General features: G+C 41.9%; 1 protein-coding gene across 10 annotated transcripts in view; it reads right to left on the bottom strand.

Annotated features, from left to right (window-relative positions):
• The window catches only part of agap1 (ArfGAP with GTPase domain, ankyrin repeat and PH domain 1), a 174558-nt gene that overhangs the window by 33831 nt on the left and 127106 nt on the right, over window positions 1–13621 (bottom strand). For 5 of the 10 annotated variants that reach the window (XM_063466426.1, XM_063466424.1, XM_063466425.1 and 2 more), the window contains 4 exons: window positions 11619–11787; window positions 9478–9642; window positions 6402–6563; window positions 655–732 (listed from right to left, as the gene is read on the bottom strand). In XM_063466426.1, the coding sequence (XP_063322496.1) occupies window positions 655–732; window positions 6402–6563; window positions 9478–9642; window positions 11619–11787 (574 nt within the window). The remainder of the gene's footprint in view (window positions 1–654; window positions 733–6401; window positions 6564–9477; window positions 9643–11618; window positions 11788–13621) is intronic. The other 5 variants (XM_063466427.1, XM_063466421.1, XM_063466423.1 and 2 more) reach the window with 3 other exon arrangements.

Here is a 13621-nt window from a genome sequence, read left to right as displayed (position 1 = left end):
AAAGATTTAAAATAGCAATCCCAACATGTTGTACATGGATATAAAGTGGACGGGAAGGTTAACTATGAGTCCAAGTCGGGCAAACATCCCATACTGACTGCAAAAATACCTTAAAACTGACTATGTGAGTCATAAATCCATAAAATTTACCTCTACAGCAACATATTTAGTTTCTTTTAAAACTATATCAGTTTTTTTTCCCAGTTTTTTTTCAGAAGTAACCAATCCATGTTCAGTTTACAGCTCAGCTAGCAGCTCACTTTCAAGTTATGGTCCATGATGAGTGTTAAACTCTGTACTGACCTTAATTTTGGTAAAAAAGGTGCATAATTTAATATTACTATCTATTATTCTAGTATAATACTAATACTATAAATATTACTAATAACTAATTTTCCCTCTTTGATTGAAGTTGATGATTGACTAAAGAATTAGCCTTCATGTTATAAGTGTCTCAGTGCTGCTTGCTTAAACATGTAAGTGACTCAAACCCAGTTTCATCGTCTTTTTCTGCAAATCACCAACTCATTCATTCCTGGAATCAAAAGCACAAATCTCCAGCACAGGGGACTCCAACCCTGCAGTGGTGGGAGGGTCAGGGTGGAGGTCAGTTGGGGGTCTGTCCGTCCCACCACAGCAGTTTTTTTTTTTTACCTTCTGAGTTCTGCAGACTGTTGGTGTAAATGCTGCGAAGGCTAGAGACGCGATTTAGTTTCCAAGCTTTACGTTTGGCTGCATCCCCCGACGGCAGGAAGAGAGAGAAAAGACGGCAGCGAGGAAGGAAACAGGAATAATGTGGGTATGAAGGAAGATCAAATGGGGACCCAAAGGAAGATTGAAGAAGGAATGAAGGAATAACAAAAGCAGGTCAAGCGGGTATGATAGAGGAATGAAGAAGAGATAACAGGCGATCCGAACAGGAACAAAGGAGGCAAGGGACAAAAGAAGAGGAATGAATGAGGAATGAAACATGCAGGACCAAAGGAGAGGTGAGGCCAGATTTTAGGAATGAGACAACAATTATAAGACATAGACAGTAAAGGGGAAGAGGGAGAGAAAGAGAGAGACAGGTGTCAAAACCAGTAGTGCAGAGGATGCTATGGAGGGGGTGTGGCTCGGTGCTGAAATGGGAGGAGCCAATAAGCACAATGAAGGGATGGAAGTCCGTGAAAGATCAACAAAGTACATCTTTAATCCACTACAAATAAAAAAATAGAACTTGGAAAAAATCAAAAGATGTCAATCAAAACGTTTCTGCTCACATTTATCTGATAAAAAAAAAAGAACTAAACTAAAAATATTCATGACACTTTAAACACACTGAAAGTCAAACAACAAGAGCCTCAAAAAAACTGCTGTTGAGCTACAAGCTGCTGGTTGGATAGAATAAAACAAAAGTCAACTTGAACTTTGAAATTGCATTAGACAGTTTTCAGTATAATCTCTTATTTCATAGATATGATTAATTATTTTAATTAATCACCTTTAGCAGAATATAAAGGCAACATTCTTCAAAAAATATGGTACGAAACTGTGATAATGTGATTTTTTTAAGCATTAAATCAAACCTAAGTGCCAACAAATGATGGAACGATAAAAACACTGAACTTTAACATGATTCTGTAGCTCCTTTGCAGCTCTGATTCTTCCACAGGTTTGAGCTCTGTGACCTTTGACCTCTGCAAACTCTGTAATATTCACTCCCCCCGGGGCTACTGCGAGCATTTGCCACCAAAGCAACATTTGCAGAGGATGAAATACAGCCGCGGCTGACACTTTAAATGTTAGTCCGCTTTGTTTTCCTCGATCTGCCATGGGAGGTGAGGCGAGTGACGGAGGGAATGAATCAGGGTCGCGTTAAAAAGGTCACAGGTTGGAGCCCCGAGAGCGCGAGCAGAGAGGCTGAAGCACAGACCAGAGTCATGGATCTGAGATAAAAAAACAAAAGCTAAAAAATGAGTCAAGAGGCAGAAGCAGCTTCATGATATAAGACACCACAAAATGATGGGACTCAGTTAAAACTGTGACTACACTCACATCCATGTGCCACGACTCACGTTAACAGGTAGAACCTACATGAATATCCAGCCTGTTACTCCAGTATGAGCTTTTTTTCAAAGCAGGGGGACGTGAAGTGTTTTTCCTCTCAGTCTAACTCAGATATTATTGGCCTCTAAGTCGACTCATGGTTTAAACTGGTTTCAAAATGTTGTGTAGCCTGCTGGATCATGTCCTCAGGGATCAGGGATCTAAGGAGGAACCAGCAGCAAGAGTTTCTCTGGAGCTCGCTGATCTCAAAAATCGTACATTAGTGGGAATTTGTGAAAACTTGTTGCTTTTGTTTTCTTCATTTTCTCACTTTCTGATGTTACAATGTACATGGTATGAAGGTATGTTATGAATATACTATAAGTATGTACAGGCTATGTCGATGTTTAATTTGATCTTTGAACTCTTTGAAGTTTATTTGAACAGTTTGGTACTCTTCATGTTGTATACTGGAGAAAAGGTTAAAACATCAGCAGATCTATCCAGCACTGATGATAGTTTTTGTATTTTGTGCGTCTCATTTAAAAAATCTTGTAAATGTTTCTCACCAACCTGTCAGAAAAAGCTTAAACATAAGTAAGTAAAGTAAAATGTATTTATATAGCGCTTTTCACAGATAAAAAAAAAAATTCACAAAGTGCTTTACAACACAAGAACATGTTTGTGTAAACTATATAAACTTGTGTCAGAGGGAGAGAGACTAAAACAAAGTGACTGACAGGTAACTGCAGGACCACCTGGTCTTTCCTCCACAGAGGCCCTCTTTGTTTCCCTTCTGTTTGACCCCCTCTGACCCTAATTGACCTGTGACGGCGGGCGGAGCTCACCTTCCTGATTAAGCTGCGACTTTAAAGGAATTCAAGGCCTTGATAAAGAAGTCAGAGAGCGGCGTGCTGCAGGTGCACCGACCACCTGACAACAATGAGGTGAAGCTCTTCAGCTGAGACACCGTCACACACGAATGTAATCTGAGAGGCGCGCACACAACTTAAACATCAGCTGTGAGGAGCTTTCCGTGTGAGGAATCAAAGCCACCATTTCTCAACTTAAACTTCAGGAATGTGGCCACAGATTCAGCTTCAAACTTTTGAAGCTGAACGAAAGAGACTCAGGTCAACTTTCAAAGCTCAAATGGCAGCCCGGTGTCGAGGCTGTGATCAGCAGCGGTTTACCTGAGACAGGTGTTTACGGGCTGCAGATCCACTCATGCCGTCATTATGAGGATTTCTTCAAAGTGAATCAAAGATCTGTGTGGTTTGATGTTGTTTCCCCTGGTGGAGGGTTTTTTATAAAGAATTAAGAACCGGCAACAGAAAAGGTGCCGTGAAGATCGCAAGAATATTAATTCAGAAGTCGAGATATTTTTTGGAAGAAGACAAAAACTGTTCAGCTAACAGTTGTTGAGAAGTGTTTCTACAGCTAGAAGAGCAAAGCAACACTGGGCAAGAAAGGAAATATAACAATGTGCACAGAGAGCGCACACAGGTGACTGTTGAGACCAACAGACTTGAATGAAAACACTGAGTTAGGTCTGACATGAGACTCACAGAGCAGTCACAGTGATCTTTACACATCCAAATAAAAAAGATAAACACTAAAAGTAACATGAAGTCCAACTCCAGATGAAAACAGGAACGATATAAGACCGAACAGAAACAACCTGTCTGAAGCCCTGATGGAGCTACAGGTCAGTGAGTCATTAAAAAGTCACGCACATTAGTCTGGCCAGAGGTCACAAAAAGCCCCATCTGAAACAAAAAATACCGGTGGGTAGAAGTATCACCATCACCACCAGGAACTTCCACTGGTGCAGCAAGCTAAGGGTGAGAATCTCTGAGTGTGTGTGTTGGTGCGGTCCTACCTGGGGGAGCTCGGCCGCAGAGGGCGGTTCCCCCTCATGAATTACGCCAGGCCTCGCTCTGACATGAAGATACTTCACCCGCCCGCCCGGCGTGACAGGCGGTGAGCCGGCGGCCGGTCGAGCACGCTCAGTGCTTAATGGCTAAATTGGGAAGACTGTTACTAATCGCTTATTGAATAATGAAAGTGACACAGCTGATAAAAGATTTCAATACACTGGATTATTTATAATATTTCACTTAAGCCTCTCTGGCTGACTAATGTGGGGGCGAGATGAGGGAGTCGGGAAGCGTCTGATAACGAGTGGCGGTCAGAGGAAGTGATAATAAAACGCTCGCAGAGGGGAAAAAAAGGAGGAGGAGGAGTAAAGCACAAGGAAAACAGAGTGAAGGAGGAATGAAACAGATGAGACAAAACAACGAGGAACAAGATTAGAGGAGAAGACGGAAATGAGGACAAGAACAAGGAGGGGAGACTGAAAACGAAAAAGGAAGCATTGAGGGTGGATGTGAGGAAATAAAGGAAAATAAAGGGATGGAAATGAGCAGAGATGAAGGCAGATGCGGCGTCGATCCGTCTCTCAGACAGCCACTTGTCCTGTCAGCTGCTTGATACCTCGCTGATGGAGGGACGAACATTACACATCTGCTGCTGCCGCCACATCTGTTCAACGAGCTACCGTGTGTGTGTGTGCGTGAGTGATAAAAGATCTCGATAATTATCACAAAAACATCAATAATGGTGATAAACTGAGGAGGAATTTAGGATGGAATCAGCCAATCAGGATACAGCAGCGGGCGGAGGTCATAGATGTGTGGTGCAGAAACAGAACAGAAAGAAACACACACAGGTTGATGTTTAGCAGATTTTTCTAATGTATATATTTACGTTTATTTTGTGTTTTTTATTTATGAATTAATCCATATTTTATTCTTTTTTTCCCTTTATGCCAGCCACTTTATTAATACCAAGAAATTTCTTCTGCTGTGTTTAGTGTGAAACACTCGATATGATGCTGCTAAACAAATTAATATTGGATCCAGTCTCTCAGCAGAAGTGATCAGCTTTTCCCCTGCAACTTTTCCTAAACTGAATACAACCCATTAAACCACAATGTAAAGGGCTTACTTTAGAGCTTTCTTGCATTCAGTTTCCTTGATCAATAAAGAAGACATTATTGTTCTTCTTGTCATGAACATAATACTACAGTATATGATATTTATATTAAGCATGGCCCAAGTTTCAGATACTGACGTATACAAAAAAAGTCTGTGAGAAAAAGAAAGTGGGCTTGTTTCAGAGTAGAATCAAACTCCAAGGCTTAAAAATAAAGTACAAAAACCTGCAGTTCCTCTAATGTCCACTTGAGGCCGCCTCCAAAAGTGAATCAGTCTCACATTATAAGATGTCCACATGTTCACAGCGGAAATAAGCATGTTTACAGCCTGCTACAAAAATTGTTTGGGGTTCTATAGCTACATTCCTCCTTCATAATAACTGGACGGTGAATTTTTAAAATAATTTACCGGTTTTAATTGTATTAAGGCTTAAAGTTTGAAAGGGGCAACGCCACTTTGACTGACAGGTGTATAGCAACACATGCGGCTACAACTGCTGAACGGTCCCTGAATGGGACTCAAGCTAATTCACTTGTTCTACTGACTATTAAAAACAAAACAAACCCCCCCCCCCCCCCCCCCCAAAAAAAACCCCACAATAAATCAAAAATCTTTAAACATAATAAAAAATTTTAACATCGAATCTAACCCAAGTCCAAACATTAACTTCATACAAATCAGTCTAGCTGAAGGAATTGTGCTCTAACTGTCCAACAATGATCGCCAAATGGCGGCTGTCTCCATGCACTTAATTGACGCCAACCTGTCACATAAGCATATACACTTATGTGACAGGGTTACCAAAATTAGCCATTAGTTAGTAACCAGGTCTCTAATTGGCTTTTTATAACTGTCTTTAAGATTTGTTGTGATCAATTTTAGCTTCATCAGGTTATCTGCAGCTGAATTATTACCAACGACAATGCTTTTCATGTTTAATGTCTGCAGTATTAATATGAAAGCAGCTGTTGTTGGATTCACTAATATGGAGTTACTGCTGTGCATGTACACACTCATTGATCCACAGACTTTACAGAGAAGAGGAAGACCGAACAGGGTGAAGAGATGAAGGGCTGAGAGAATGACAGGATGGAGAGATCCTTTCCTCATTGAGGAGGTCGAAAATCTCAGACAATCACATGACTGCGTTTCCCAGCCTAGGTCCCAAATAACATCTACTAATGTCACTATGAACAAAGTTTCAGGGTTTTCTTATAGCATCAACACACAAACTTTACAAAGATAGTGGGATTTAAGATTTGAAAACTAGAAAATAAAGGTCAGGTCAGTTTTAAAGATGATGTTTTCATTTGTATTTTTTTAAAGAACTAGGCGGGGAAAGTGCGAGGCGAGGGGGAGGGGAGATGGCGTTACCTTCCGCAGTACCAGAGAGGCCGTCGGCTTTGAAGTTACTGGTGCTCTTCTTCCGCCGGTGCTTCTTGCGGTTGGCGTGCGGCGATGGCGGCGGCTCCATCTTTGGACTGGTGGTGCTGGAGATGCTGGGACTGGAGCAGACGGAGTCTCCCAGGCCTGTGTCTGCAAGTTTAACCAAATAAAATCACAAATAGAACTCTACACTCTTGCCATACTGCTCACAAGTGATCAATGGGCTTCTCTCACTATAATACTGCAGGATCTTTACCCATCAGTAAAATAACTGTTGCTGTAGACTGATGCCAAATATAACTAAACAGAACTACTTGGGGGTTTTGCTTTCTAAAGACCAAAGAGCTTTTTGGTGGGTGGATAGGTCGGGGTACCCATCTTTTTCTCCAGTGTCTTAAAAGGGGAAGATTATCTCTGAATGTTTTTCTCCACAACCATAATTTGAGATAGTTGTAAGTTTAATACACAAGTGGCCTTTCTTGTTTTATCTGCTGAGAACTTTGGACAGGTTTTAAGCTGGTTCTGGATTAAGTTTTTGACTGGTTCCATTTTGGTTTGACCTCAGCGGTTTTTTTTTTTTGTTGGTTTTTTTTTTAAACACTGCCTTTAAAACCTTCGAGGGCTTGTCACAGTTCTCTAAATGAATCTCAGGGTCTTGGTTTCCTCATGTTACACCAGACTTATTTCTTACACTTGATAATGGGATTATTGGGACTTTCTTTTAAACTGGTTTAAAACTACTTTCAAAATAGATTTTCCATTGGGTTAACTTAGGTTTGGTATGATTTTAAATTTGGTTTGGTACTGGTTTGGAAGAACTTAGAAGTTTTCTGATTTAGTTTTTGAGTACCCTAAAACAGCTTTTGAGGTTGCTATTTTTAATAACTTCTGGGGTTAGATGTGAGCCTAATTTTGGACTCTAGACCTGGTTTTGTAGTTGACTTATGGGTTATGGAGGAATTGCTTCATCAGTGGGATTAAACTGGAGTATTTTGTCTCTTCCTGTAATTTCACACTGCTGATATTGCGATCAGGATTGTGTGAGGTCCAGACCATCAGATACAGGACTCCCTGCTCTTCATTCTGACTCTGGCTTCAGCTCTTGATCCTGCTGCACAGTTACCTTTGATACTTCACTAATGACCTTAAAATGCATGGTGGCAAAACTCTTTGGCACAGAACAGAAGCTGAGTAAATCTGAGCGCAAAACCTCACACCTCGACTGTTCTATTTTATAAGCAGAACAGTAAATGTATAAATACGTATATATAATATCCAGAATCACCACTGACGAGGTCCAAATGGATTAAAGTAAACTATACTGAATCCCGTTCCGGTCGACATGCAGGCTCAGACCTGTGGGCGAGCGAGGCTAGCAGCACAGTGAGTGGAGTCTCTCTCTCTCTCTGCCCTCCACTCTTCACGCCGGCTGCTGACAGCTGTGACTAGCGGCGGAATAAAATAACATTCAGCTTCCATCAATATCACGGCGCGGCGGCCACACTGACACGGGCGCGGTGTGTATCTGTGTGTGCAGATGGAAACACGTGTGCACACCACACACACACACACACACACACAAACGTATCTTGTCGAGCGCTTGCTGGCCGCCGCATCCCCGAACGGCAGACAGCCCCAAGGACGGCCATAACTTATTTTACAATCGTTTAGTCTCAGCTCAAGTGGAAAATGTGACAACTTATCTCTGCTGACAAGATGCCATCCCCGAGCGCGCAATTAACCGCCGTGGATTAACGGCCCTCCCATCTGCAAGCCGCGCTCCATCCACGTCAAACCCCACCACCGCTGCCCCCACCCCCACAACCACCTCATCCTGCTGCACTCTCTCTCTCAGTCCAACTCTGATTGTTTTTCTGTGGTGTATTTTCTCTCATCAACAGTTTAAACACCAGCTGCTCAGACCACACACACCACCACAGAAGAAGAAGCAGCTGGTCCAAAGACTACAAACTTTTCTTTGTTTTATGCTCCAGAAGGTGGCGGCAAAGCACCTGTGTGCCTAATAAAACTCAAAGAAGAAGCAGAAACTGAATTTTTTTCACGAGTTTAATCTTAATTTTAGTATTTATTTATTGCAGAATTTTATTTATTTTCTTTTAAGTTCTTTGCACTGTTTAACACAAATGTTTTAAGCAGTTTTGCTAGTTATTATTAACTCTGACAGTTGATCTATGGAGGGCAGACCCCTATTTCGGAAATGATTGAATTTGCAGTATTTCCTCCTATTTATTTAACATTCTCAGTTTATTTACTTCTGTTTTTAATTTCCTTTCTGTATTTTTAAGATGTTATATTACTACTTATTTTTTCATTAGCTTATTTAATATGTAATATCTTTGTTTTTCTCATTTTTTTCTTCTCTACAATTATTTCCTACTATTTGGCCTCGACACTGCTTGAGAACTGAGTGATGAGTTAACACATGTAAGTCTTGACTACTCGTTTGTCCCAATTATTTTTTTAGATTTCAGATATTGCTGTAAGATCTGTAACATTTCTGACTTCATCACCATTTTTAAGGTTAATTAATATCTTACTCTTGCATAAAGTACCTTTTAAGGATCCACAGGGACCTTAAAGGAGTGCCCTTATACCTATAGAAACTGTGTGTTTGTGTTGCCCCTGGGAGCCCATTGAGAGCGTTTCACAGCTTTAAACGTTATTTGAGGAAGGCTGGAGGCCCCAGAGAAGGAGCTGCCACTCAAGCTTAACATCAGGCTCATACACAGCCTGACAGCTGTCAGTCTCAGCTTCCTGCTCTGTGTGTGTGTTTGGTTAATACTGGCACTTTAAGTCCTACACACCTGTATACACACACACAGACACACACACCAACATACACACACAGACAGTCCATTAGCTTGACAAACAGTTAAGGCAGTATTAGAGGTCTGGCAGCTGGATCAATGGGAGACAAATGATAGTCCCCCTCGCGTAGCTCCATGCTGGGGCCTTCAGTCCCAGCTGTGTAGCATCTCGTGTGACCTGGCCTGCGCTTTAACTCAGGATCACATGACTCTGCGTGAGCGTGCCGGTCACTGACCCGTGCTGACTCCAGAGTTGGCGATGACGGTGGCCTCGGTCCACTGATCGGCGCTGGAGACGGAGTACGAGCGCTGGTGCATCCCCTCCGTGCCGCGGCTGTTGAAGGACACCAAGCTGACGCCACTCGCCATCTGCGACACCGACGAGCTGCTAGTCACCGAGCCTGAAACACAAAGTGGAGACGTCAATGCGGCATATAAGGAAGACTCGGATACCTGCAGTGTTCACTTATCACTCATAACTTCTGTGAGAAAAGCTGCGTTAGCTTCACTTTAAGAAACCTCCTCCCTAACAGCTCTCTTTCCTCTGATTGGACAATGACAGGAAGCCTGCCGATAGCACCATACACTGAATATACAAAGATGGACATAGCTGTCCTTTTGTTTGTGGACTCCATCACTGGAGGAAGAAGCGGAGTTTTTGGATTTAATTTGTCACGCACCCCTCTACAGGCTGGGAGCAGTAACTACGGGCTCCATGTACAGTTAGGTCAGCATTCTGATCATTTTAACCAGCTGACTGAAGAAAACTGACACTTGAGCATGTTTCTCATAACCAGAGAATCATATTTAAAGCCTGTGCTGCTATTTAAGCTTCAAACGTCCCGAGCGTCGCACAGATCATCTGCAGACCTGTTCTTCCTTCCTTGGCGTGCACACACACTCTCATTTACTTCACACAGAAACACGAGGGAGCCATAAAAGGCAGCCTCTCACGAGCCGGCTGCTTAAATCAAACCCTCGAGTCGGTGAGAGGCTGTGTGGTCCAGCAGCAGGGTGAGTCACCCCCACCCTCCTCCTCCTCTCCCTCATTCTCTCATTACAGCTCATTTCTTGGTGCTGGCTGAATGGAGCCAGGACTCTGATTGCATTAATATTCATGACAATAATTAGTACATGGAGTACAGCTCACTGAATATTCATGCTATTAGCTCGGGCCTCCTGCGTGTGTGTGTGTGTGTGTGTGTGTGTGTGTGTGTGTGTGTGTGTGTGTGTGTGTGTGAGAGAGAGAGAGATTTAAGCCTCATAAGCGCTGCTTTTATGTGTGTGTGTGACACGCAGGATTATGCTCCACCTTTTGTTTTACGACGTCTTCCTTCAGGTGATAAGACACGTTTGCTTCGAGGCTGAACTGCAGATTTTTCCCCTCCTCCTTTCAATCAATCTTTATTGACTCAGAACGAACAAAACAACACTCGTGTTTATGATGTCAGAGCGAGAGCGGCGATTAGAAACACAATTAGGAAACGAGAGTGTTGATGACGGGCTAATCGCTGCTGAGTGGAGGCGAGACTTCATGTTCACTCCTTTATGTTTTCATATTTCTGCTCATTTTTATTACATCATTTCAATAACGCTGATTCAGTTTTTCCGTTATTTAACACAACACTTTTACCTCCAAACACGTTGTTGGTTTCTACGTGTGAACGCTGACAGTTACACTTAAGCCTTTCAAAGACACTTTTATAAAATAAATGCGAATTTCTTTTTCTTTATGTTAGTTTGTCTCAATAGAAATCTCAGTTTTAATCATTCTCCCAATAACAGGAGGACAAATGTGAAAACCTATTGTTGTTATGGTATCATTTTACAAGAAATAGAAGATTTGGATGTTTAAAATAAAATGAGACATCTAAACGCATGAACATGGAGTTTAAACAGGTATCTTACTTAATTACAGTGATTAATAATAATTTCACAAATTAACCATTAAACCTGGATATCCACATGAAAATTGACGTAAAGACTCGTTACTTTAAACTATAACAAATGAACTTATTGATTGGATGTTTGATAGCAGGAGTGAATATTTTTGAAAACATAAGTTGCAATAAACTAAATAGAAAACCTTTATTTTGAAAACCTGAAGCTTTAAATGCATCCTGGTAAATTCCTTATAAGTAATTATGGCTTTTGTTTTGAAAAATTAGATACGTTAGAGCATGCACTTCTAAATGATGAATTCTGATTCCTCTAAACGGGTGTTCAGCAGTAAAAAAAAAGTTGAATTTCAGGTAAATCACTGCCGTTCAATCACAGAGGAGGAGGGGTCTGACAAAGATTACCTCCCTTATACCTATGGTTTAAAGGTTTGAAGGACTGATACAGACGCTCTCAGGTGTCCGTTTGCAGGCCTCACCTGAAGTCTGTCCGAGCTGCAGGCTGCTCATGTCCTTCGTCAGGCCGTTGGTTTTGGGGCTTGGCATGGCGGCGCAGGTGGACACGGCACGCGGTGGCCTCTTCCCCGGCACCTTCACCGTGGTCCTGAGCAGGTCGATCTCCTTCCCGTGGACGTTCTGCATGTAGTCCTTACAAACAGAAGGCAGCATTCAAACTTTATTGTGTTGAAGTCCCGTAATCTTTAAACCTACATGAATCTCAAACCCATTTTTATTCGTACGAGTATTCAGACATTTTACAACCGTTTAAACCAGAGAAAGCATTTTAAAAATGTAATTACATGCAATCATTGACCAAGCAGGCCCACTGACAGCAAACAAACACATGGGACAACACTTAGAGCACAAAACACAAAGCAAGTAAAATGAAGTGTGCGTGTAAGCAATCTCATCAACACAAGTGGGATTATTTGGGATAATAAACCTCCCAAATCCCTCAAACATACAATGGAAACAAAGCAACACTAATCCCTTAAAGCGGCACTGAAGTGGCCCAACACTCGGACTCTGATTGGCTCTGCCCGTTCGCCAATGTGCCTGAAACAAGAGCGACCACTGTCAGGGGCCTTGGCGGCCCCCCTAGCGAGGAGCCCCCCTCCGGTCCGGACCGGATGGATCAGACAAGAAGTGGTGTTTAATGATGAACGAGAGGCGCTTGTTAAATCCACCGCCCCCACCTCTCTGACGGTGGCAGAGAATCAGTGGTGACCCAAGAGAAGCACGGCACCTTGGGAGGTCGGCCTCCTCTTCAGGATCAAGGTGGTGATGAGAAACAAAGCTTGTGGATTAAAAAGAGAGTCTGATATATATATTTTTAAGACATAGAGAAGGGAAATTTTTTGGAAAATAAGTGTTGGTTTGGAGAAGAAGGCTATTACAAGTATATATTTTTTTTCTATCTGAAGAAAGAATAATTATTTCACATTCTTAACCATTACAAAGAACTATCTAAGGGCTCTAGATGAGTCGAGAACATCCAGCCAGTGAACCTCTACAAATTTAAAAAATGCGTATAAAACCAAGCCCCAACTATAAAACAGGACAAAACAAGTCCAGATAAACCCAAAGTGATTCCCAATCCAAGCTAATAAATGAGTCTAAATGTAGGTCAAAACAGCCACAAAAATGGTTCAAAGCAAACTGCAAAATGTTTATAAAACCAGTTTAAAATATGTCCAAACCAATCAAGGTCAAAACCCGTCCAAATACAAAAGCAAAGCAATAAAAGCCAAAACAAACTATTTAAAACTAAGACAAAACCAAAGGGAAACACCAAACCTACAAACACTCCAAAGACGTACCCAAAGCCAAGCACAAAACCAAGTGGGAGTTTGTCTAAATAGTGTCCAAAAACATAACCCAAAATCAGTCCAACGTAACGACTGAAATCCAACCTCAGAGCAGATACCTGATCTAAGCAACATGGAAGTTATTTTGATTTACCTGAAAAAAAGAAAAACTGAGTCACAACTTCCTGCATCGCCTCCTTTTCACTGTTTATGAATGTAGAAAAAATGTAATAAGCCATAAGACGATAACCTGTTCCAGTGTATTCTGGCAAATACCAAACCTTCTTTCGCTTTCCACTTGGATTGCTCACCTAAACTCAACCAAAGCCTGACACCAGCTAACAAAGTTTCTTATTTTTCCCCATTTTTGTCAATGTTGTGTTCATCTCTGACACACTACAGCTTTCATTAGAGCTGCGCTGCTCTATACAGTTGAAATAATTACTGTTAAATGCAAACTGTTCGTGGCATTATTTCAGAAAGCATCCTCGGTTTGCTGTTATTGCACAGACTTGGATAATAACACACACATTTATAACACACACACACACACACACGCACACTCTCTCAGTGTTTCCCGCCTCCCTCTGGCAGCTCGGCTGACAAAAGGCCAATTCAAAGCCAAGTGCTCTCGACGGCGTCTTAACAAGCCACTGGAGAGCCCTCGAGCCAGG

The sequence above is a fragment of the Pelmatolapia mariae genome, linkage group LG23, assembly GCF_036321145.2.
Source record: "Pelmatolapia mariae isolate MD_Pm_ZW linkage group LG23, Pm_UMD_F_2, whole genome shotgun sequence".
Classification (NCBI taxonomy): Eukaryota; Metazoa; Chordata; class Actinopteri; order Cichliformes; family Cichlidae; genus Pelmatolapia; species Pelmatolapia mariae.
Note: the sequence above shows the minus strand (reverse complement) of the source record. Positions and strands in the feature narration are given on the sequence as shown.